The sequence below is a fragment of the Phoca vitulina genome, unplaced genomic scaffold (assembly GCF_004348235.1).
Source record: "Phoca vitulina isolate PV1807 unplaced genomic scaffold, GSC_HSeal_1.0 scaffold47, whole genome shotgun sequence".
Lineage (NCBI taxonomy): Eukaryota > Metazoa > Chordata > Mammalia > Carnivora > Phocidae > Phoca > Phoca vitulina.
Window position 1 is genome coordinate 6059955 of NW_022589750.1, and position 25711 is coordinate 6085665.

The 25711-nt window shown below is 43.6% G+C and overlaps 1 protein-coding gene across 1 annotated transcript in view; it reads left to right on the top strand.

Annotated features, from left to right (window-relative positions):
- The window catches only part of MAP2K4 (mitogen-activated protein kinase kinase 4), a 132843-nt gene extending 114429 nt beyond the window's left edge, over nucleotides 1–18414 (top strand). Inside the window, exons 9-12 of the mRNA XM_032431939.1 lie at nucleotides 2087–2164; nucleotides 5087–5235; nucleotides 14534–14579; nucleotides 15759–18414. Coding sequence (XP_032287830.1) covers nucleotides 2087–2164; nucleotides 5087–5235; nucleotides 14534–14579; nucleotides 15759–15872 — 387 coding nt within the window. The 3' untranslated portion in view covers nucleotides 15873–18414. The remainder of the gene's footprint in view (nucleotides 1–2086; nucleotides 2165–5086; nucleotides 5236–14533; nucleotides 14580–15758) is intronic.
- Nucleotides 18415–25711: the final 7297 nt, after the last annotated feature.

The following is a 25711-nucleotide window of genomic DNA, read 5'->3' on the forward strand; positions in this document are numbered from 1 at the left end:
AAATAATGTGTCCATTTCCTCTATTTCTGGAAGAGCAGTAGTAACATCCCCTTTTGTTCTGATTTTAGTCATTTGATTGTCTCTCCTTTTTGCTCAATTAGTGTAGCTGAAAGTTTGTCAGTTTTGTTTATCGTTCCAAAGAATCCTTTTGGGTTTTGTTGTCTTTTCTCTGTGGTTTTTGTTTGTTTGTTTTTGTCTGTTTTACTTGTTCTTCTGTTTCCAGTTCCTTAAAGTTGTAAAGTAAGATATTGATTGCGATCTGTCTTGTCTTATAGTATTTGCATTTGGTGCTATGAATTTCCCCCTGAATACTACTTTTGCTGCATTTCCCAACGTTTGATAAGTTCTGTTTCATTTTCACTTAGTGCAAAGTTTTTTTTTTGTTGTTGTTTTTTACTTGAGGCTTCCTCTGTGATCTGTGTGTTGCTTAGAAGGTGTTGTTTAATCTCCACATATTTGGGGATTTCCCAGGTAACTCTGTTACTGATTTCTAATTTAGTGACTTTGTGATCTGAGAACATGCTTTGCATGCTTTCTCTTTTTAAAAATAAGGCATGTTTTTATGACCTCACTGATATGAGGAATTCTTAATCTCAGGAAACAAACTGAGGGTTGCCGGAGTGGGGGGTGGGGTGGGAGGGATGGGGTGACTGGGTGATAGGCACTGGGGAGGGTCTGTGCTCTGGTAAGTGCTGTGAATTGTGCAAGACTGTTGAATCTCAGATCTGTACCTCTGAAACAAATAATGCAATATATGTTAAGAAAAAAAAAAGAAGAAGAAGATAGCAGGAGAGGAAGAACGAAGGGGGGAAATCGGAGGGGGAGACGAACCATGAGAGATGATGGACTCTGAAAAACAAACTGAGGGTTCTGGGGGGGGGCTGTGAGGATGGGTTAGCGTGGTGATGGGTATTAAAGAGGGCACGTTCTGCATGGAGCACTGGGTGTTATGCACAAACAATGAATCATGGAACACTACATCTAAAACTAATGATGTAATGTATGGGGATTAACATAACAATAAAAAATTTAAAAGAAAATAAAGCATGGTCTGTATCAGTGGATGTTCCACGAGAGCTTGAGAAAAATGTGCATCCTGCTGCTGTTGAACAGAGTATTTTCCTCTCTTGGTTGACTCTCTGGGACTTTTTTATGTAATTCATATCTTATCTTAAATACATATTTTCACAACTAAAAACTAAGTAGCTTCCAGTGAATATTGATGCAGCCACAGTACTCACGTTCCAAACAAAAATATGTAAAATAGGTCTCCAAACTAGCTGTTGCTGACAGGCAGAAATTACAACACAGTCAGCTCTTGTACTTCTGGACACTCCTTCCAGTAGCAGTGACTCTCAGCCTTCGCCCAGGACCGCTGTCAGCTCTGTGCTACGGGTTCTCTTTTTTCTTCTCCATCCTGACACACTGTGTAAATAATGGTCCCTTATTTCAAGGAAATACAAAGAATGATCTCTTCATGGAAATTACTAAAGACGATTTTTGCTGTTTGCATGATAGGATAATATATTTTGACAGTGCCTTAATTTGGTTAAAAATGACTAATAGATATCTTTAAAGGTATGCATAGTGATGCATTAGGTTTATGATGAAGAACGGGTGGAGTAGTTAGAATGAATTTAGCTCATGTTTGCTCTTGTATCTCAGATATATTGTGGTGTGGCCTTATTCAGTGAAACAGAGAAGACTTAGTCTTTTTTTTTTTTTTTCTGTTTACCACTACTTGCTTACTAATCTGACCCTGTAATTCTTTATTTTTTTCACTTTTCCAGTTTTCTTCCTTTTTTCTTTGTTCTCAGCTTCCGGTTTGTAAATGCTGGTGAGTCCTTAGGGGGATAAATTAGAAGAGTTGCTTTGTGTTCCCTTTATGGAGGTGGTATTGGGTTGGGTTTTGTTGTTGGTGGTGGTTTTCAGTATAATGAATGCTTCCTGTTACTCCCAGTCTGACCCTAGACGTGGATTCTTCTAGGCGTAAGCTGGCATTTCGGCTCCCTACCCAGCTGTTGCTTCCATCCTGCTCCTTGAGAGTGTGCGTAATTAATGACCATGACTTCTCTTTCTGTTCCAGCCTGAAAGAATAGACCCGAGTGCGTCACGACAAGGATACGACGTCCGCTCTGATGTCTGGAGTTTGGGGATCACATTGGTATGTTCGTCACGGTGGTGTAGCAGGAAATTTAGAATTGAAAGAAAATTTTATCAGCCTTCCATCCCTCATAAGAACTGCTCTTCTTCTTTTTTTTTTTTTTCCTTCTAGTCTTTGACTTCATTTACCTATTTTTTTCTCTATGGTTATAATCACAGGGATTATGTCTTCTAGTTGTTGAATAAAAGTCTGTGTTTTACTGTAAAAATCAAGCCAGAGCTAATGGTTTCCCTCAAAGTTTTATGCAGTGCCTTGGGTCCTTCAATGTCGCTCTGGATCTCTTGGCCAGAGATACTAGGAGTCAGCACCTCCATCAAGAACAGGGACGGGGAGGGCGGCTCACGAGCAGTCAGGGCGGCGGTGACTGGCTCCTCCCACCTCAGGCAAGAGCAGTATGTCCGGGGATACTCTGTACAGCGTGGGTATTAGGCAGACATGTTTACATGTAGGAAAGTAGTTTCTACTTGGAATCTTCTGTTTACTGAATGGAACGAACGAGTGAGCTGAAAGTAATTCAGTTCTGGACGAACACCAACTACCTGGGTGATAATTCCAATAAAAGTTCTACCTTAAACCAACACTGAGAAAGAAGAGTGAGAAAGCTACTTAATTTGCAACTAAGTACAATGAAATAAACTCTTCTTTCTCACCTGTGACTGTACTGAAGTTTTCCTTCTGTCTTAAAAGTATCTTTATTTGCTTATTACTTCCTATTACTAAATTTTGTTTTGAAATTTTAGATTTATTTTCTTGTGCTTGCTCTCTTACCATAGCTCGGTGGCATTTTTCTGACTTTGGACAGCTGCTTCTACATGGTGGGAATTTCCCATCACTAGATGGGGCCGTGTTCTGTTTGGGAGGCAGCCCAAACTTTTCCTTTCATTTCCTCCCATTTTTAATAAGGTCCCACGGCTCAGAGGTAACACAGGTTCCGAGCAGAGAATTTTTTTTTGTAGCTTAATAAATAATGTCCATCTGTTCATTGGCATTATGTGGTCTTGAGAGCTTCCTGTAGATGAGAATCACATACCCTCGTTAGTGATCCTGGTGAGTCACGTTGCCAGGCCTAGTGAATTCTCTGTACCGAGAGTTGCAGGCTAGTAGCTCACCTCTGCAGAAGCCTCCATCCGGTTTCTCTTGTGACCTGATATGGGCAATACCTCCTGGAGTCTTTTCTCATTGTGAAGCCAACTGACCAAAGGAGAGACGTAATCCCTTCTTCTTTAGTTAGGAGAGAACATGGAACTTGGGCATCTTTTAGGTGGTGACTGGTCCAGAGGCCTACAGCACGACCTATGGCATCCTTCTGAGGTACCTAACTGTGTGCATATAAAGGATATTCATGGTTCAGAAACACCTGTCTGTGCCCAAACCAGTTTTGTTTAAAGAGAGTATTTACTTCATCATAAAAAGAGAATTTTGTTCTGTGAAAAGTTTAACAGGAACATTTTCAGCAAGTTCTTTTAGTATATCTGGCTAAACTTTGTTTAAAAGCAAGGCATTCAGTACTTATAATAGTTTCATAATCTATTTTCCGTATGGATGATCTTACAAAAATTAAGAAATGTGTGAAATTAATTTCTAAGTTCCTAAGTCCTTCACTTTCTATGGTGCATTTTACATTTCCTTCTCTTATTAACATCTATTCTCAAGAATGAATCTGATAAAGTTATTCTTAGTGTTGTGAATAACCAATAAGGTTAACTTCATCCTGAGCATTTGTATTTATATCAAAAAGAAACCTCAGCCAGAGGACTGAATTTCTGCGTGTGTGTGGCATGCCTGCCCACCCCCCCCCCCCCAGGCGTGTGTGCGTGTGCGTGTGCGTGTGTGTGTGTGTGTGTGTGTAACTGGGGACGGTGGCAAGCTGAAGGTGCCGTCTTAGGGTGAAGAAGGACTTCCGGCCCCAGCCTCCCACTGGAGAATGCCCTTACTGTTGCTTGGTCGCTTTCCTTTCACCGTATAAACCAGTAATTTAATACTCGACGAAATCGACTCCATCCGATAGCCCTGAGCTGAAGAATCTCTGAAACGGTGTCCTCAGACAGCGCAGTCTCTCAGATGCCTTCTCCGATGAGCTTGGGGGTCTCACCCTCCCCTAACAAGTCACCTGTCAGTACACCCAGCATGGGGCTCATTTAGGCCATGCTGCAGATTTAGACCTATCTTTTGGAAAAAGCACAGTTTTTTTGTTTTCATTATCCTCAGAACAGAGCGAGAGAAAGATGAGAATACAGTCCACAAATACGTTTGACCTTTGGCGCATTGGGACGTATGTCCGTAAGATCCTTCAGAGCTGGTTTGGCGTGGTTTAGAGATACTGTCCCAAGCGTCATTGTTGGGGTTCAGGGTTCGGGGTTTGACCCAGACTTGATTTCTTCAGTTATAGTAATAATCTGCTTGTGGGTGAAATTGTTGTAACTGCAGGGTGGCTGGAGTACAGAATTCCCAGGTTGCTTCCCTTGAGCTCCGGTGGACTTTTGTTGGTTGAAAGTTCGCTTACCTTCAGAATGACTTTGAGCACTGTTCTGGACATGGCCTTCCATTCAGATAACTACAGGTTGTGCACACTTCGCACCAGGAAAGTTCTAGAACCAGCCTTCCAGGATCATTCATACAAAGGATTCAGAGTTGAGGGCTACCCCGGTGCGTTCACGCAGTGGCGACGCTGTCTGGGTTTAAATCTGGTGTTTCCTTTTAGTCCCAGTCCTGGAACTCAGTTGATCTTATATTATCTTGGTTTCTAAATACCCCTTCCACTTAGCCTTAATAACTGCGAAAATTTCACCTCACCCTCATCTGGGTTCGATTCAAGTCTTTACGAGAATTTTGCTTGGAATTCAGATTTCAGTGGGGGTGTTCCAGTGAGGAGCAGTAAATAATGCCCAGTATATTTTGTTTTTCCCTCTGTGTTCTCTTTAGTACGAGTTAGCCACAGGCCGGTTTCCTTATCCAAAGTGGAATAGTGTATTCGATCAACTCACACAAGTCGTGAAAGGGGACCCTCCACAGCTGAGTAACTCTGAAGAAAGGGAGTTCTCCCCAAGCTTCATCAATTTTGTCAACTTGTGGTGAGTACTTGATTTCTGAATTCTCGAAAACCATGTGGTGAGGACAGCGAGGCTTACTTAGCAGTGTTGGTGCTTTACACTGGGGAAGGGCAGCTTCTTCCCATCGCTCTGCTTCCTAGCTGGGACTCTGGGTCACACCGGCCACAAGGAAGGTTCCAGCTGGCTTGGAGAGCATCACTCTCTCACTCCATGACTGGATACTCATGAGAAACGGATGGTGGTGGGGAGGCTGCTGCCTCCAGATTCCTAGTGCCTTGTACCAGCAGTACAGCCCAGGCGACACTGGTCGTCGTAGTCTGATGTGCTTCTGACAGTGAGGTTGTACTGGAATCACCTGGAAGCTTTTCCTAAGTCAAGACCCTCCCGGGTCAGACTGCAGGTGCAGGGCAGATCTCCGCTCCGAGGTAGCTGTGACACGTGGGGTGCGTGCGGTAGAGCCGGGCCCTGAGCTCAGCTGGTGGACCGTGTGTTGGCTGTCTGAAACCTTATTCCAAGGGAGGTGTGAACCCGGCCCCTGCTGGTGTTTGCTCACCTTTAGCAGGTGTGTGTGCACATACACACCTGTGTGTGTTAAACGTAAAAATAAGTACGTGCAGATACGGCAGGAATACGGTCGTGCTTTGTACTGTTTCAGTCTGTGTTTTAAATGAAACCTGTTTTGTTACCATTTGAATATCTTTGATAATTTATCCAACATGATTTAAAAATAAGATGTGTTTTTGAGCAAAAAGCCTTCTTGAAAATGCTTTTCCTGCCAGGACTGCTGTTTCTCACTCCTCTCTCTAGTCCCTTTAAGACTTATATTTCATGGTCTAGCATTGCCCTCTTTTCAAATAATTAGGAAATATTCGAATAATTAGAAAGTACAATTAGAAAATATTTCATCTTCTGTAATTAAATTCTACTTTTGCATTGGTTTTCCAGGGGGAGAGGAATACCTCAAGGTTTTCTAGGATGACTTAGATTGGCTGTTTTTCCTTTTTAAAAACAATCCTCTTCTACCAGTTTGCACATAAATATGCAGTTTATAGAATTGCATGCCATCATTTTATATATTCCATTTTAATGAAACAATTCGTTTAAGTAATCTGTGTGAGTCGTGGAGCAGAATTTCTAAAATGATCACCTGTGAACCCTCCACCAGAGTTGCTTTCGTCTTAATCCCTTGTTCTCTTTACTGGTTTTGTTGGATACGTGTGTCGTATTTGTGTAGTTTTTCTCTCTGTGTCCCTTGGTGCCAGTGTGCCCCTGCAGAGAATGGTTATACACATCAGTGTCTCACTGTTTTCCCTGAGTGGGTCCATGCTTCCAGCTCATTCCAGATCACCGGGGCTGTAGTCGGAAGTACATCTGTTTTCAGGACCTGCTCCTATCAGCTCTCCACACTTGTCTATCCTCCCTTCCACTGTCCCTGGGCATTTTCTGTCCTCTCTGACCTGGATCATTCAGGTTTCTACTGGCTTTTCTCATAATCCAGTATCACTTTGTTCCAAACCACTCTTCTTCTTTTTGTCAGAGTTGTATTTTTTATGATACACGTCTGATCATGTTACTTTTTGTTTAAAACTGTCTAGAGCATGCATTTTTAACAGAGTGATATCATCACCCCAAAGGGGGCAAAAATTTGTTCCGGAGAGGCAGAAACTCTTGGATACATGCAATATAAACAGATATGCAGTGTTTAAATTTCCCAGGAAATTTAATGATAAAAAGACTGGGGAGCCCTGGTCCAGAGGCTGTCCGTGGCCCTTAAAAAAAAAAGGTCTAAATTAACCTGGCTTTCAAAACCTGTTATGATCTGGACCTGGTTTTTTGCGCTAGCCACAATTCTCAGTCCTCCCCTTGAGCTGTTTTTCGGCCAAACTGAGTTTCTGCAGTTGTGTAAGTTAAACATGTATGGAAGATATGGGAACATATTCTCATGGCCTTTGGATAGATTAAGATTTCTTCAACAGCACACAGAAAGCAACTAAGCATAAAAGAAGGGATTTCATGGGCGCCTGGGTGGCTCAGTTGGTTAAGCGACTGCCTTCGGCTCAGGTCATGATCCTGGAGTCCCTGGATCGAGTCCTGCATCGGGCTCCCTGCTCTGCGGGGAGTCTGCTTCTCCCTCTGACCCTCCCTCCTCTCATGTGCTCTCTCTCATTCTCTCTCTTTCAAATAAATAAATAAAATCTTAAAAAAAAAAAAAGAAGGGATTTCATTAAAATTAAGAATGTCTCTTGATTAGAAGACACCACTGAATGAAATGCCAACCATGCAGTGTCCTTGCCGTACAGATATTTGAAAAAGGATTTTCATTCAGAATATGTAGAGTGCTCATGAGTACAAAACACTTATAAATATGAAAGTGACAACCAAAAATGGCCAAATACTTGAAAAGGTGCTTAAAAAGATGACATTCAAGTGCTCAGTAAACATATAAAAGGGTGTTCATTTGGCATTATTAGACATCAGGGGAATGCACATCAAAACTACAATGAGACACGATTACGATCAGCAGAAATGACTACAGTTTAAAAGACTGACGGTACCAGGGCGTCTGAAGCAACTGGAAGTCCCATACGGTGCTTGCAGGCCTGTGAGTTGGCACAGCCTCTTTGAGGAGCTGTGGCAGGATCTCCTAGAGCTGGTGGAATACGCTGGTGCATATGTTATGCTCCAGCAGTTCAAGTCCCAAGTACGTGCCCCGCGAAAGCCCAGACAGAGGCACGCTGGAAGACATGCGTAAGGATGTGCGGAACCACATATTCACGATCACCTCCCACTGGAAAGAAGCCCCTCTGTCAACAGTGGAGTAGACAGTCAGCTCTAGCGTTGTTCACACGGCACTATCCAGCATCGAACAGGGGCTGTTGCTACGCTCGGCAACAGGGGTAAATCTCAGACGGCATTGCGTGGAAGAAGGAAGACAGAAAACAGTACGCATGGTTTCATTTACATGAAATTTAAAAAGCAGACAAGGTAATAGAGTCAGAATATTGTTCCTCTTATTTTTGTTCTATACTTAGAATGTGTGTTCTTGGCTGAACATATGCTTCAATTCAAAGTTTGCTTAAGGAATAAAAAGGAGATGAGGGCTTAGGGACCAAAGTGACGATACCAGCACACAGTTTACATTCCTCCCTGCTTTAACTTCCTATTTAAAGCATTAATGGAATTTTAAAAAGTCTTTACTTGTTCTGAAAAAGGGCAAAAGTACTATCCTTGAGGAGTTCTTGTGAAATTGGGAAGATGAGGCTGAATTCAGGGATGGCCGACTGGTCTCGAGTTTTCCGTGTGCAGAGGGAAAATGCCATGGGCAGGAAATAAGAGCTGCACTGGAATTCCTCAGCTTGGCACAGAGCACCTGCGACGGGAGGCAGCTTGGGGCCCAGGCCATTAGGAAGCAGATCTCGATCCTAAAAAAGCCTTGAGGGAGTGTTTTCTGTAGTGGATCCCAGACACGGCTGGGACTCGGGCAGTATTCACTCCTGCCTCACACTTGGCTCAGGCTTTGCTGCAGTGACCCCTAGTGAGGACCCCTGTGTTGGTTAGAGGCCGGGGAGCATGGCGGAAGCTGTGCTCACAGACCCAGGACACATCCTTTGGCAAGGTGATGATGCCCTAGGGATGGCTGGCTGTCCGCTCTTTCTCCCAGTCACCGAGGTCTGTGACGGGGGTCAGCTCCTGATGTTCGGTCAGCATTGATGCCTGTGGGGCATGAAGAAATAAAAGGAAGGTGAGAATTGTATCAGTCTGAAGAATTTGAACAAACATCCCGTTGTGAAATTTGCCCCTGAAAAAGTCAGGGAAAAAACTGGTGAGAATGGACTAATTTGAATTCAGGAAAAGTTTTCAAGTAGCGGACATGGTTCCTGAATCGAAGGGGGAGGCAGCTACATAGCGTAGTGGGTGTTGCAGGGTTGACCAAATCTCTGACATAGGCAACACCCTTGAGTTTATCTTGCAGACGAAAGGAATAAAAAGATGAACAGGAGACAAATCATGAGAGACCTGGAGAAAAAAAATTCCACTTACCTGATAGAGAATTAAAATGAAAATTATCTTTACTTGAAGAAAAACTAGAGTCCTTAAATTAAAGTACCAGACCAAATTAACTAAAAGAAAAAAAAACCACCGTATCTAGGGATGTTGTAAGATTTTGCTGTTGTTTTATGCATTTCAAAGATAAAGAAAACTTGACAAGCTTCCATTTAAAACAGGCACACAGGGGCGCCTGGGGGGCTCAGTCGTTAAGCGTCTGCCTTCGGCTCAGGTCATGATCCCGGGGTCCTGGGGTCGAGCCCCGCATCGGGCTCCCTGCCCCGCAGGAAGCCTGCTTCTCCCTCTCCCACTCCGCCTGCTTGTGTTCCTGCTCTCGCTATCTCTCTGTGTCAAAAAATAAATAAATTAAAAAAATTAAAATAAAATTAAAATAAAACAGGCGTACATAAATGTGCACACCAGTGAAGAGCCATACCCAAAAAGTGGAGAAACAGCTGTGGAATGATGAGTGTGGACTGCAGATTATTAGAGTGGATTCAGTCTTGGATGTAATTGCACTGAAACTCCTAAAATGCTGGATAAACATTTTATGCTCTCTTTTTTATATGTGTCAGAGTTGGTACAAGACTAAGGAGTCCACAGAGTTCTAAAACTAAGTGCAATCAGAAACTATGGGAGATAAGATATCTGATAAGGGGTGAATATCTGAAATATATAAAGAACTCACACAATTCAACACCAGAAACCCACAAATAATTCAGTTAAAAAATGGGCAGAGGAACGGAGCACTGGGTGTTATGCACAAACAATGAATCATGGAACACTACATCAAAAACTAATGATGTAATGTATGGTGATTAACATAACAATAAAAAATTAAAAAGAATTTAATCAAGTTAAAAAAAAATGGGCAGAGGACCCGCATAGACATTTTTCCAAAGAAGACATCCAGATGGCCAAGAGGCACGTGAAAAGGTGCTCAACATCACTCATCATCAGGGAAATGCAAATCAAAACAGCAATGAGATATCACCGCCTACCTGTCGGAATGGCTAGAATTAAAAAGGCAAGTAACAAGTGTTGGCAAGGAGGTGGAGAAAAAGGAATCCTCCGTGCACTGTTGGTGGGAATGTAATTTGGTACAGCCCCTGGAAAACAGTACAGAAGTTCCTCAAAAAATTAAAAATAGAAATACCATACAATTCAGTAGTTCTACTACTGGGTATTTAGCCAAAGAAAATGAAAACCCTAAATCAAAAATATATATGTACCCCTGTGTTTATCGCAACATTATTTACAGTAGCCAAGATACGGAAGCAATCTGTGTCCATCCATAGATGAGTGGATAAGGATGTGGCGCACACACACACACACACATATATATATGTGTGCAATGGAATATTACTTGGCCACAAAAAGAAGAAAATCTTGCCATTTGTTACAACATGGGTGGACCTAGAGAATATTATGCTAAATGCAATAAGACAGAGAAAGACAAATGTCATGATTTCATTTATACGTGGAATCTAAAAAGCAAAACACATGAATAAACAAAAAGCAGAAACAGACCCATAAATACCGAGAATTGATGGTTGCCAGAGGGGAGGAAGGGGGAGAGGTGAAATGTGTGGAGCTGAGTGGGAGGCCCAGGCTTCCAGCTGGAGAAGGAATAAGTCATGGACATGAAAGGTACAGCGTAGGGAACACAGTGATGTTGTCGTAGCGTTCTATGGTGACAGGTGGGAGCACAGCGTAATGAATAGACTTGTTGAATCGCTATGTTGTATACCTGAAACCAGTGTACCATTGTGTGTCCGTGATGCTTCAATAAAAAAAAAAGTGACTTAAAAAAATAAATTAGGGGAGGTAAGGATTGTAAGAGGCAGCTGATTGGAAAGACTCAAGTCAGTTGGCAGAAGCAGACCAGATCCTTCAAGCTGGGACCCAAGAATTCCCAAAGATAAGGCCAAATGCAATATGAGTTCAGAAGAAATTCCAACACTCATACAAGAAATGAGAATTAGTAGAAACGACTGATAGCAGGAATACATCTGAGGACTTCAGATACGAGAATAATGAGAAACAGAAAAAAGTTTAAAGAAAAAGAAGAAGCTTGGACATACAAGCAAGAAACAGAAACTTAACAAAGCACCAAATTGAACATCCTGAAATAAAAAGCATACACTAAAAACTCAGCAGCTGGATTAAGCAGCAGATAGATTAGGTGTAATTGAAGGGAGATCAATAAACTGAACAGTGGGTCTGAAGCTGCCGCAGAACTTTTGGAGGTAATGGAAATGTTTCACAGCCCGTCTGCCCAGTGTGGTGACCAGAGCACCTGAGATGTGGCTAAGGAAATACATTTTAACATTTCATTTCATTGGAATGAATCCGACAAGTCACTACCTTATTGGATGCAGGGGGCTTAACTAGTTGGGGTTAACGTGGTAACTGATGGCCACAGGAATTCTGAAACAGAGGATAGTCAGTGTTAATTATAATTTGGTTAAACATTTCTACTCACACAGCGTCATGAGTTTCTACGTTGGCACAGCTTTTTGCTCCAGTAAATGACGTGGAAAAATCGAAAACCAAAAAGTCGGGGCAGCTTTATGAAGTAAATATCAGTGTGGATGGCAGCTGGATGGAAGGATGTATAAAATGCTCTGGAGGTCTGCAGCTTTGGCCTTGCTCTCTCCAGGTCTGGAAGCAGGCAGGATCAATGGTCGACAAGTGCCCTTTTCTGGACAGGGATCCACAGGATCAGGCTCTGCTTAGAGGTCAGGATCTGGGGAGTGAACGAAATACTCGCGTCAGTCGCTGCCTGGGCCACAGTATGCTGCAGGGCTGCAGAGGGGCAGGCTCACAGATAATCAGAGGACTGGGTCTGTAATAATCCTAATGTCAGCAGGGGATAGGAACTTCACAGACCCATTACGGGACCTTGTTCAGTACTGGTGGACCCGAGCTAAGGAAACTGCTCTCTGTCTCTCTAGCTGCTGCTTTAGTTCATAGTACTTAGTAGGCACTCGGAGAATTGTTGAACAGATGTATGGATAAGCGTGCGCACCCTGCAAACCAGAATTCCAAAATACATGGAGTCTAATGCTAAGAAAAGCAACTAATAAACAGAACACGAGTTTACGTTACATCAAGCTGAGTTTGTGGAATAGTCTAAAATACAGTTCAAAATAAAATAAGTGTATTTAGGGTGTCCAAGGAAATGAAGGTGGAAGTTCTGTTAAAACTGAGGAAGAAGTAAAACAGCAATGAAACAAATAGTTGGATATGAAAACTAATTAGACGTTTTAGAAAGGAAAAAACATAGCTGTGGTGACAGAGGATAGCAGGTTTGTTGTACTCTAGACTGGGAACAGTGGAGGATGGAACTGGGGAAGTTGGCAGATAGGCCTGCGGGATTTCCCACACGACGCAGGTTACACTATAGCAAAGGGTAGCTGAGCACCAAGGGGGGTAGAGTGGGAACTTCCCGGACGAGTGTGGTGGGAATGACAAGATAATTCTGGAAGTGGAGAAGCAATATTGGAGGCACTAGTGAAAAGCATTTGAGAAGTGGTCTAGGATATGTTCTCAGATTGAAAGTAAAGTCTCTCTACCATGTAGGATAAACCAAGGTAAGTTTATACCTAAATGCATTGAAGTAAAAGTGCAGGACAATAATAAGGTATAAGTTAGCAGGAGGATAGAATGTCTGTGAGGGAGTAATTAATTAGACTCCACCAACTTGTTATCAGCAACGGTATTTGCCAGAAAACGAGTCATAGCTCCAGGGTATAGAGGAAATAGAATTGTTAACCTTGTCCTACAGTTTTATACTTGGGCATTCAGTTATCATTCAAAACAAGGAGGAAATACAGATTTTTTTGGGGGGTGGGGAATGGAAAGACGAAGGGTTTACCATTCATAGATTGTTAGAAAAGATAGACTTGGCCAAGGAGGGAGGTGAACCCAGCAGAAGGGGTTGCAGGTTGGCTGCCTGGAAGGCAGAGAACAGCGTGCAGGAGGCCGATGGGTGGTAGCGATCTTGCAGTCAGCCCTAGCGAGGCGAAGTTGGGCTGAAGCGCATTCTCAGCGGGGGCCTCGGCAGACCCCGGAGCAAGCCGTGCCGCTGGGGTGGCCCTCCGAGGTGGGCCTGACGTGGGTGAGGATCTGGATTTCTCCACCCCTCTGTGGGGCGGTCACTAGCTCAGGCTGCCCCAGAGGGGCTAAGGGGGCTGTCTTCAGCCAAGATCGCCCCTAAGAGGCTGGTAGCTGTCTGCTGGGGACGCTCTGCATTCCGGAATTCTGTGTAGCTACACTGTGCGGCACAGAGGTGCGGAGCATAGAACACAGCACTGGCTGTAGAGATCAGTGGACTGTGTTGCCAGGAGTAACTTTTTTAAAGAAGATTTCTTTATTTGAGAGAGAGAGGGAGAGAGAGAGAAAGAACAGTTGGGGTGAGGGGCAGAAGGAGAGGGAGAATCTCAAGCAGGCTCCCCACTGAGTGCAGAGCCTGACACGGGGCTCGATCTCACGACCCTGAGATCACGACCTGAACCAAAATCAAAGAGTTGGACGCTTAATAGACTGAGCCACCCAGGTGCCCCTAATTAACTTTTGATCGTAAAAAAAAATGAATCTAATTGAGGTTGGAGGAGAGTGGTGATTAAGATATGGTCCAGGACAAATTCGGGAAATAGAAACAACATGAAGATACTCTCCGGTAACATTAATTAGACAAGGTAGGATTCAAGGGGAAAATATCAGGGCAGAGGGTTCAATAAATCAGTATAGTCCTTAGTGAGGTTGCACTGTTGTCACCTTTTGGACCAGAGAACACAGGATTGAGAGACAGAATGCAAAACTTTTAAAAATCTAAGGATAAATTGATAAAATTTATATATAGTTTACTTCCCAGACTCTGGTTTCTCTTAGGTAGTGTGTATAAATACTCGTGTGTATATTTAGAAAACACATGCGCGCACATACACAATTTTATACTTACACATTCATATATTTAACTGTGTAGTACTCTGCCATGCAGCTGTGCCATAAGTTATCTGATTTTCAGTAGTTACCTTGTTGCTGATTTTTCACTAATGCTTCTACACTGAATATCCTAAGGAAAAATCCTTAGATTATAGATTGTCTAATTTTTTGTGTTTTTTATGTTCGCTGGGTTGTCCTCGTTGTTACTCTTGTATCTGAAGGAAAAAACTGCTTGATTCTTTGTAATATTTCATTTGTGAAAAGAAAAATACTAGGGTAACTGTGTCTCCATTTTATTAATGGTATTTTTATGTTATTTTAGCCTTACGAAGGATGAATCCAAAAGGCCAAAGTATAAAGAACTTCTGGTGAGTATGAGACTTTGGGAATTATGTTTTATTTTATTTTATGTTCTCTCTCTTTTTTTTTTTTTACTTTTGGGAATTTTAGGTATTTCCTCACTGCACATTCTCTTAGCATGCCAGTTCACTAAGCAAGTATTGGTCCTCTCTGTGCTAGACAAACAGCTTGACCTAATTGAGTACTTTTAAAAAAATGTTTGAAACAGATATATGGAAAGAGAGAATTGGAAGTATAACTTCCCTACCAATTTACTAGCTGGATTCTCACAGAAAATTTTGGCCTTGACATGTCATAAAAATTACCCCAAAGAGTTACAACACTCACTTTAAGGAGCCAGCTCCGACCGCACGGTCTGAGTATGCGTAACATACCCGTAAGACTTTCTTGTGCTTCTGCCTTCATGCAATGCGCTCACGCAAATTTACATCACACAGCAAATTCCCGTGTCTTTGACAGTTCACCCATCCCCGGGACTTGGGCGTCATAAGCAGTCCTGGATGTGGCATCGGTCTCGGCGGTGAAGAAAATACTGATCTGATTATGTGGGGATCTTTTAAGGAAAGACCCCATTGTCTAGTGGCCAGGTTACGATGTGCTCCAACCTGTGGTCAGAGCCAGCAATGACCAAAGATACGCGGTCAGCATACTTGGAGAAGCCGTGAAAGAAAAGTACTGACGGAGATGGCATGTGAAGGGAGAGGGGGAGCTTTGCAGGGGACAGGGCAGAAGCTCATAGGATGAGATTCCGTTGAGCCTCCTGGAGCGGGGTCTAAGGCACTGGCAGAGTCTTTTCTCTAAGATCCTTCTGCTACACGTGGGGAAATGGGACGTGAAGTTGACGTCTGTGTCCCAAGAGGAATGGCGACCGGTATTCACGCAGCTCTTCTTGGCTCTCAGATGGTGGCAGAGGCCCCAGCTCTGCTCTCTGCCTCAGCAGATGCTCCCCAGTGTAGAGAATAGTTTCCCGACTTCACTGCCCGGACGGCCCTTCCACATCAGGCATGCCCGCACCCAGCACCACGTCTCCATGAAGTATGGGCCGTGCTTGCCCTCTGAGCCGGTGCCACAGTACTGTGCAGCCACGTGTGGTTGGAGCCTTCCGTTCTGTGCCCGCCACGATCTGTGGCCTCTGACACCAACTTTGATGTTTTTCTTTTCTTTTTCTCTGTTCCGTTTTCTTGCAGAAACATCCCTTTATTTTGATGTATGAAGAACGTACCGTAGAGGTCGCCTGCTATGTTTGTAAAATCCTGGATCAGATGCCAGCGACTCCCAGCTCTCCCATGTATGTCGACTGATCTCACTGCTATGTCAGACTCGAGAAAAAAGGGCTGAGAGGAAGCAAGACGTAAAGAATTTTCATCCCGTATCACAGTGTTTTTATTGCTCGCCCAGACACCATGTGCAATAAGATTGGTGTTCGTTTCCATCATGTCTGTATGCTCCCGTCACCTAGAACATGCATCCCGTGGCACCCGATTGATCACACAGTGTTAGTGCTGGTCAGAGAGACCTCATCCTGCTCTTTTGTGATGAATTTAGTCATGAAATGTGGAAGTCAGTACGATCAATTTGTTGACTGTGATTAGATCACATCTTAAATTCATTTCTAGACTCGAAACCTGAAGACGCAGCTACTGGAGTGGTGTTTTGTCAGACTTCCAGATGCCGGAAGAACGCGGTGATGGATGTACTATGTCTGAACAGAGAGACTCGGGCTTGAGTGAGAGGAGCTGATGCCGCCGACGAGACACACGGCCCTCTGGAGCTGGGGGACAAAGGAGGAATTTACTTTCTTCACCAAGTGCAATAGATTTACTGATTTGATATTCTGTTGCTTTACCGTCACCGTCGATGTTCGGGGGTCGATGTGCTCAGCCAAATTTCCTGTTTGAAATATCACGTTAAATTAGAATGAATTTATCTTTACCAAAAACCATGTTGTGTTCAAAGAGGTGGACAGTGAAATATTGAGACAGGACAGAATGTGTTCTTTTCTCCTTTACCGGTCCTTCTGCTCTTCATCGGGAAGACTCAGGAGTCTGCCACTTGTCAAAGAAGGTGCTGATCCTAAGAATCTCCATTCTCAAAATTCGGTGTGCTGCCAACTTGATGTTCCATCTGCCACAAACCACCCGGACTGAAACAAGAAAAACGTACTGAGGGCAAAGTCTACAGGTGTTTCCAATTCTGGCATCTGATCTGGAACAACTCGTAGCAGATTCCCCCTCGGTCCCGGTCCCAAGCCTGATACTTTAGCCATCACAGCTCACTCACAGGGAGAAGCAGCTAGAAGCGATGTGCCTTGACTGATCACATAGAGGTTGCTTGTAGGCGGCACAAGACCAAACCCCAGTCTTTTGCTCTCACTGGCCCAGATCTTTGGTTTCTGAATCCCCCTCCCTGCCTGCCTGGTCTATTGCCGCTCTGTGACTTTTGCTTAATCCAATATTTTGCCTTTTTCCTGCTCCTATATCAAAACGCTTTTTAATTACCAGGGACGTTTAGCCCCAAATCCCTCCTATGCTCCAACGTTTAAAGGCTCAGAAACGTGGGGCCCTGCCGATGTGGTAGGTGATGAAGAATCGTCTTCTAGAGACACATTTGACCAGATGAGGGTCCCTTAGAGAAGCTCATCACCTGTGAGAGTCTCTGGCAGATCACTGTTATTTTTTGGAATTGGAATTCTATTAAAAACAAAAAAAACCCCCACAAAACCCCAAGCACACCAAACCCCCAAACCGCCCCAGAATGGTTGTGAGGCCACTGAAATCTGCCCCTATTGCTATGCTTCTTCCCTTCCTCATGAGCCAGGTTCCCCTTGGGCGCCGCTGTGGCCGCGCTGGCCCTGAGTGTGCAGCTCCGTGTGGCGGTGCACGCGCAGAGAGCAGCCCCAGGCCGAGGCCGGTGGTGCCGGCCGAAGCAGGTGACGGCCGCTGGTGTCGGGGGCCCCTCCCAGGGCGGCCGTCCCAAGCGCTGTAAAACCGTCGAGGGAAAGCGGTGCTGATTCACGTTACATCCCTGTAAATTTCAGAATTCAGAAATGAATTATCGCTTCAGTCCACTCGCCTTGTTTCCCCAATTTCCCCCCAACCCAGGCTTCCTAAACCTTAGACTTCCCAGTGTCCTGAAAGGAAGCGTTGCTGCACGTCTTCCTTCGACCACACCAAGCCATCATCCTCCGTTGCTCCCGGGGACTCAGGAGGAGATCTCTTGCTCTGCTGTCCACTTCCCGTCTGGCTCCGCGTAGGGTCACTTTGCCATCGGACGTGTGGGGATAAAAGCAATTCTGACTGTCCAGGAGCTTCATCTGACCGTTCTCTTGTGTGGATGACCACATCGAAAGGCAATTTTAGTGTATTAATCATAGATTATTATAAACTATAAACTTAAGGGCAAGGAATTTATTACAATGTATCTTTATTAAAACAAAAGGGTGTATAGTGTTCACAAACTGTGAAAATAGTGTAAGAACTGTACATTGTGAGCTCTGGTTATTTTTCTCTTGTACCATAGAAAAATGTATAAAAATTATCGAAAAGCTAATGTGCAGGGATATTGCCTTATTTGTCTGTACAAATGAAGCTCAGTAACATACCTGCTTCTTGGAGCTTGGGAATATTTTATCCTGTATTCTTGTTTGAATCCCTCCTCTATTTAAGATATATACATGGAATCGAAGTGTTTATGTAATAGTTCTATCCTTTTGCCTGCAGGTCAGTTGTAATAAATCTAGGATGTAATGATGACTTTGTAATTTGATTTCCTGAAGTCAGACCCTGAGAGGGGAAAATCAAGTAAATTCCATTAAATTATCTGTGCATTTCACGTTGGGAGAAATTCTGTTCTTATGGAAGTGTTTGTGGCTCCGTTCATTCTCTCCTCCCATCTTGCGGTTGCTGTAGCTCTTCGCTTACTCATCTTGAACCCACAGGTGTATCCGTGAAGCCCCTGCTTTGCCCTCTGTCCGAGCAGGTGGGATGCGGTCTCTTCTTCAGGTTTGTTCCTTTGTTGGTTGCCCTCACCTGCCCTAGCTTTCTCGATGCTAAAGGAAAAGAGTACCGTTCTTCCACCTGTGACATGCTGGAGATCCCCAGCCCGTAGGAACCCAGGCTGCCTCGCCTGGTGCCTGCTCACCAGCCCTGCCTTCTGCCCCAGGTGCTGTGGCTGCTGGGTGGGCACGAGACACCAGCTCCGATTGCCGTCCTCACCACCCAGGAGAGGGGGACGAGGAGGGGAATTCTGGGTCAAAGCCCTGTGGAGGTCAGACCTGGGAGGTTGGCGGGTGGGAGGACAGACGGAGCTGAGCAAAAAGCCACAGAGGCCCGGAAGCGATGGGAGACAAGAGCTTCGGAGCTCCAGCACTGAATTTATCTGTTACGCTACCACCTCCCGGTTGTTGACCAGATCCTGGCTCACTGATCACATGCAGTTTCGGCACCTTCCGCTTTTCCTTGCCTGTTTCTAACCCGATCGGAGATGCAGGAGGTAATCGCTCCAGAACCAGCTGCGGTAAGTATCCAACATTCTCCGAGGGATGGCTGTGGATACCTTGACCTCCCCAGCTCCACCTTAGCTGCTAGGGGAAGGGATGGCCTTCGGCGCTTCCAGGCCCCAGCTGTGCAAGACAGTATCATGAGAAATAGGTAGACTCCGTGCTTCATGCTTCGTGGGACTCTACCTATACTCTTCATCTCAGTTGATCCTGACTAGCCTCCCAAAGTCAGGTTGCAGTGTCCCGTTTTTCTAGAGAAAAAATAGGGTTGGGAGAAGTAAACTTCTGTCTCTGGTAACAGTAGGGAGGGGAGCTGAGATTCAAATCCAAGTCTATAACATGTGCCGTAGGAAATACTGCATCAGACAGTGGAGTACAGGAGAGTTGAGAAGTAGAAGAGTGTCCAACTACACCTGGACATCCTCTGTTCATAAACCTTACCAGGCCACCTTTGTTGTCTTGGGGATGAGTCGACATCAGAGGTTCTGGGGACCATAGTGGGGCTTGGTGGCCAATATAAAGGCAGCTGTGAGGAAGAAGGGTACCTTGGAACTAACCAGAGAAGCTCTAAATCCGATCGAATTCTCAGGCACAGCGCACCCAAGAATTCAGGATCGAGGCCTCGAGTCCCCATTAGCATGATGACCTGGTGTGGCAGGAGAGGAACTTAAGCTGGCTTTGAGTTAGTATTAAAGTCCTTTTTCACTTACCGGTTCCGTCCATCTGTCTTAGCGGCAGGAGGACAGATGCAGGACACAGAAGGTCTCGAAAGTGTCTCGGAGGTCCGAGGAGGTTTGTGTCTCCAGCTCTCAGCCAGGGCTGGATGCACCAGCCCCATCCATAGCCTCTGTGCTCGTTACTTGGGATGTAAGGGATCGAGACCCTAAAGCCTATTGGTCCTGAACTTGTTAACTCCTTTAAATACCTCATGAAGTGGTTTGAGGGACAATCCAATAGCACTAGCGAGTCCTAGAGTACACTCCAAGAAACAGGTGTCATGGAAAGTTGGCGCAAGACTACGCGTATAAGGAATACCGTTAGTATGTGAACCATCAGCCTCCGTGGATCTTCTAAATTGATGTATTTCTTTCAGATAAACGAGCATCCAGGAATTCTTTCCGATAAACGGATATCCAGGAATTCTCATCTCAAACCTTGAAATCATTATAAGGTAACGCAATTTCTGCGTTAGCATTTTTATTTTTGTTTTTTGGAGGATGTGCCAAAATGTATCATACTTCTTAACTGTAAGATGCGACCCTGCTATCTAAAATTGTGTCTGTGTAGCACAGTGTGAAGTCACAATTGAGTCATGAGAATGTAGAAGGAATCAAATTTCTATCTGCATTTGAAATTCCTGTCTACATGGACATCCTGCTGAAGAACTGCAAAATGGGACTTGTAGGTTTTCCTGGCTCTTCTACACAGATGTAATGTGAACACAAGTCTTTGAGGTAGACAGTCCCCCACTCAGGGTCCCGGTGTTCAAGAACTTGGTAGTCAAACCATCTAGGTCTTTTGATGCTTCATAGTCTACTCGTGAAACTGTGTGTTTCCTATTTGGCAATGTAACAAACTAACAAACTAGAAGATGTGTTTATAAAGTGGCTAGGTTTTGTTTTTGTTTTTTTAAGCCAAGATTCGTCACATGCATGTGATTCCTACCTGTTTTATAGACTCTACATTTATTCCAGTCCCTGGAGCCATTGATAACACTTTTCATTTCTTCAGAAAAATGATTTTAAGCATATTGGTTAGAAGCATCGTTACACAATTGTCCCTGCTCACTTTTAATCCCAAATGGCATTTCCCAGTTTAATTTCTTTACTTGCAAGATTGGATCCCAGTACACTTCTGCCTGTTTCTATAAAGTGAATCCAATTTCAAAGCATGGAGAGTTGTTTCAAGTGAGGGCAGAAAAAACATCAAAATGTGTTAGAATCAGCTTTTGTTCCTGAATATTTTCCTTCCAGTTAGGAACCAAATGCTTTAGATTAGGTCCCTTAATTTTCCCTAGTTCCTTTGTTTCTAGTCTGGTTGACATGACACACTCATTTCTCGCCGTGAATTTCCTCCTGCTTGCTGGTCTTCCTCACCTTCCTCACCCCCTCCATCTGTCCCCACTACTGCCCTTCATCTTTCTAAAGTGCTGATTGAATTGCATCATTCTTCTGTTTGAAATTCTTTAATAAGTCCTGGGGATGTGCAAGATGAAGGCCAAGCTTTTATGTTACTTGATGTATAGTTTTATTTAATCTGAACACATGGGTGGGAACTCCTCTCTCCATGTTAAAGAGGAAGTGGGCTCGCTGTGATTGGTAACCTATCCTAGTAACTAGGACTAGTAACCTGTGTGCCATCACAGAGCCAGTGAGGAGTCTGGAAGGGTCAGAAGTAGGGCATGAGTCTGAAAAGGTGGACAGGGTCTTAATCGTACCTGAAATTGCACATCACGCCAAGGATGAGCTTTTTCTCCTGTGTGCTGGAGAACCATATGGGATTTTAAGTGACGAAATGGTTTGACTATACTTTAGAAAAAACATTCCAGGGGCGCCTGGGTGGCTCAGTCGGCTAAGTGTTTGCCTTCGACTCAGGTCATGATTTCGGGGTCCTGGGATCGAGCCCCGCATTGGGCTCTCTGCTCAGCGAGGAGCCTGCTTCTGCCTCTTCCTCTGTGTTCCCCCACCCCCCGCAAATAAATGAAGAAAATCTTGAAAAGAAAAGAACGTTTCAGTGACGACGTAGGCTGGAGGTGGGGAGATTTGAAGGCCACTTAAGAAACTTGCAATATTGGGGCGCCTGGGTGGCTCAGTCAGTTAAGCATCTGACTCTTGATCTCAGCTCAGGTCCTGATCTCAGGATCGTGAGTTCAAGCGCCGCATTGGGCTCCAGCTGGGCACGGAGCCTACAAAAAGAAGAAAAGAAAGGAAGGAAGGAAGGGAGAGAAGGAGGGAGGAAGGAAGGGGGGAAGGGACTTGCAATATTCCAGGCAAAAGTTGGTGGAGGTAAAGTAATGGGAATGGAGAGGAGAGGATTTAAGAGAAAATGTAGGAGGTGGAATTAGCTCCATGGGTTCCTGATCCCATGTGTGGGGTAAAGAACGAGGTAGGGGGGCCGGGACAGATGTTGTTTTTTGGACAGATGTTGCTTTACAGATCTGTTGTGCCATGCACGACCTTTCATGGTTCGCCCCACCTGCTCTCTGCCTTTCAGTGCCTCTTGTTGTCTAAGCCGGTTCCTTCTGTCAGAAACTCTTTTTTCCGCTTGTCTTTTGAGGGCATCTAGTTATTCTTGAAGACCTGGGTTAAATGGTACCACCTCTGGGAGGACTTCCCAGTTCCGTCCTCTGAGCTCAAACCACTTCTTTCTTTCTTTCTTTTTTTTTTTTTCCCATATCTCCGTGCAGCTTTCGTCATGTGCAGGGATGGTTATCTCCTCCCTTACTTGGCTGTGAGTTACCTGAAGTCAGTCTCAGCCATCCTGTGACCCAGGGATAGGTCATCGTAGCCGTCATACGGTGACAGTGCTCTTCTGTTAAACAAAAGCCATATAATCTCCACGTTCTCACGCGTGTTGAAGATCGCACTTCATTCTTTTGAGCCTCAATGATTTTTCCCCAGAACAATGCAGAATGAATCAGGTTTCTTTATCCGTGGCATATTTCTGCTGAAAGCAAATAGGTGAATATAGATTTAGCTGACCACGTAGTCAACAGTTAGTAAGCAGAGTTTAAGCACTGTGTATATAGAAGCAGGCACTTTTTTGAGGGCAGAAGATCCCAGTGCCTTCCGTCTCTGACAGGACACCGCAGTAAGACGCCGTTAATGGTGTTCCTGATGGGTGTGTTCACATGGGGATCACGCTTACTTTCTTCTCTAATACTCAGCCATCCTTGAAACCACTCTTTAATTACGAGGATAAACGCAGCTTGCTGGTGTTTAAGATTCTCACCTCCATAATCCTGAGTGATACGGGCCTATCATTTTCCTTCCTCGTAAGACTTTTTTTCTTTTTTTTTAAATCAGGTTTTGTTTGCCTTGTAGGACCAATTGAAGTTTTTCCTCTCTTTTCTCTTGTCTGGAAGAGATCACCCCAATTTTATACATAAAATTGGGATAATGTATTCCTTGAAATCTTTTTAGAACTTTGCCTATAAAACTATCTTGGCTTGATGTTATCTTTGTGAGAGGATTTTTAATCACTGTGAATTTCTTTAGAGGATGATTTATGAGAATTCTTTTTGCATCAGTTCCTGGAAATTGATTTTCCTATGTTATCTATATTGTCACATTTGTTGGCATGTGATTATTATTACTGTTCCTTGATTATTACAATTTTTTTAAGGCCAATTAAGAAACCTGCAATATCAGGATGCCTGGGTGGCTCAGTCGGTTAAGCATTTGACTCTTGATCTCGGCTCAGGGCCTGATCTCAGGATCATGAGTTCAAGCCCCGCATTGGGCTCCAGCTGGGCATGGAGCCTACAAAAAAAAACAAGGAAGGAAGGAAGGGAGGAAGGGACTTGCAATATTCTAGACAAAAGTTGGGGGAGGTAAAGTAGTGGGAATGGGACTTGATCTCACGACCCTGAGATCATGACCTGAGCCAAAATCAAGAGTCAGACACTTAACCAAATGAGCCACCCAGGTGCCCCTCTGCTCTTATTTTTAATACCTCTTATTTTCTACTCCTTCCTTTAGGTTTATAATGTTATTTCTCTCACTTCTTAACATGGACAGCAGACTCAGTGATTGTGAGACTTTATTCTTTCTAACATAAGCTCTGTTTTGGGCTCTGTACCTCCCTCTAAGACCAGCTATAATGAGCCCCTTGCGTTCTGATACATGGTAGTTTCATTATTGTTCTGTGTTAGGCTTTCTTTACGTTTCCATGATGGTTTCCTGTTTTGCTCAAGGAGTTATCCAACACGCATATTTTAAAATTTCCACACATCTTTCCGTTATTGACTTGTGTTTCAAATACATTGCAGTTGCAGATAATGATGTATGTGGCATGTATTTGAAATTTGACACTTTTTAGAGCCAGTAAGTGATTTCCTTTTTAATGTCACTCTTGACTTGAAAAAAATACGTATATTCTGTAATCGAGTGCGGAGTTTTCTAGGTGCATTGGATCAAGCTTGTTTGCTTCTTTGTTCAGGTCTTCTACGTGTATGCTGACTTGTTTGTTTAGTAGCAGAGGAAATCCAAAGAAAATAGAAGGAAAGAAAGAATGAGGAGCAGAAATGAATGTGGGAGGATCCACAGACAAAATGCAGTGGAGGGAACCAGTAAGACAACATTGATTTCTCTGAAAAGGGCAATGAAAGGGTAAATCCCTGGCAAGATTACTGTATAAAGAAAAGGTGAAAATTAGTGTAGGACTGAATAGGGAGCTATAATTGTCATTGGACTTGATGTGGAGACTAAACAAATCATGATTAGTTCTGTATCCATTAAAGTCAATGAAACATAGTTTGAAAATCCTCAAAAACACACCGTACCGGATGCCTGGTTTTAGGGGTAGTTTGCCCAAACATTTATGGAACAGAGAATTACAAACTTTGCCACATCTTCCAGAGAATAGAGTAAGAGGGGGTCATTCTGCATTACCATTTTTTGAGGAACTGAATGGAGACATTAGGACGAAACTCATGCATATACCAAAAACTCGATCTTCATGGTGTGGGCATTCCTTGTGGCGAGAGGTAAAATTGTGGCTCTAGGACAATAGGTCTTTAGGATAAAAATGAAAAAGTGAAATTAGAGTCCTCTAATTTTACACTGTACACAAATATCAATTCCAGGTGGATCTAGAATACCAACAGACCGCAGAATTTTAAAGCTTTAGAAGACAATGGAAAATAATACCTTAATGACTCGGGGCACCCACAATATATAAAAACTCCTATGACTCAATCAGAAAAGTACAACCAACCCAATAAAAAAAAATGTGTAAAGGCATTAGCAGGTGTCTGACCAGGAGACTATCGACATATGCAAAGAAGCTTGATCGTATTTGGTATTCAGGAATGATAGATTAAAACCATAGTGAGATACCACTTTCATCCTCCGTGGCCTTAGGAACATTTAATTTTAATTTTAATGCCCATAATTAATTTGGATAAAACCAAATGTTGGTGGGGATGAGGAACTCTGAGAATTCTCATTCACTATTGTTGGGAGTATAAATTGACATAAACACTTAGGGAAAAAATTGCTGTAACCTAATAAATTTGAGTATATTGATAACTTGCAATCTAGCAGTCTCACCCTGAGCATGCATTCCAGAGAAGCTCTGCCAACATCCACCAGGAGAAATATCTAAGAATGTCTGTGTTGTTTATACTAACAAAACCCAGAAACCCTCAAATGTCCACCAGTAGCAGATACATAACCGTGCATCTGGAGATACATACAGCCACAGCTATATATAATCTCTTATGATATGTCTGTATGTAATAATAGGGTATTATAAAGAATTGAAAGTGGAGGACTCCTCCATGTATCAACAGGACGGATCCCAAAAGCATCACACTGAATATATGACGCAGATCACAGAAGGTTCTATCAGCTGTGAATCCATTTACATAAAGTTCAAAACCAGAAAAAAATGAGGAAAATACTATTTTAAGAACACATT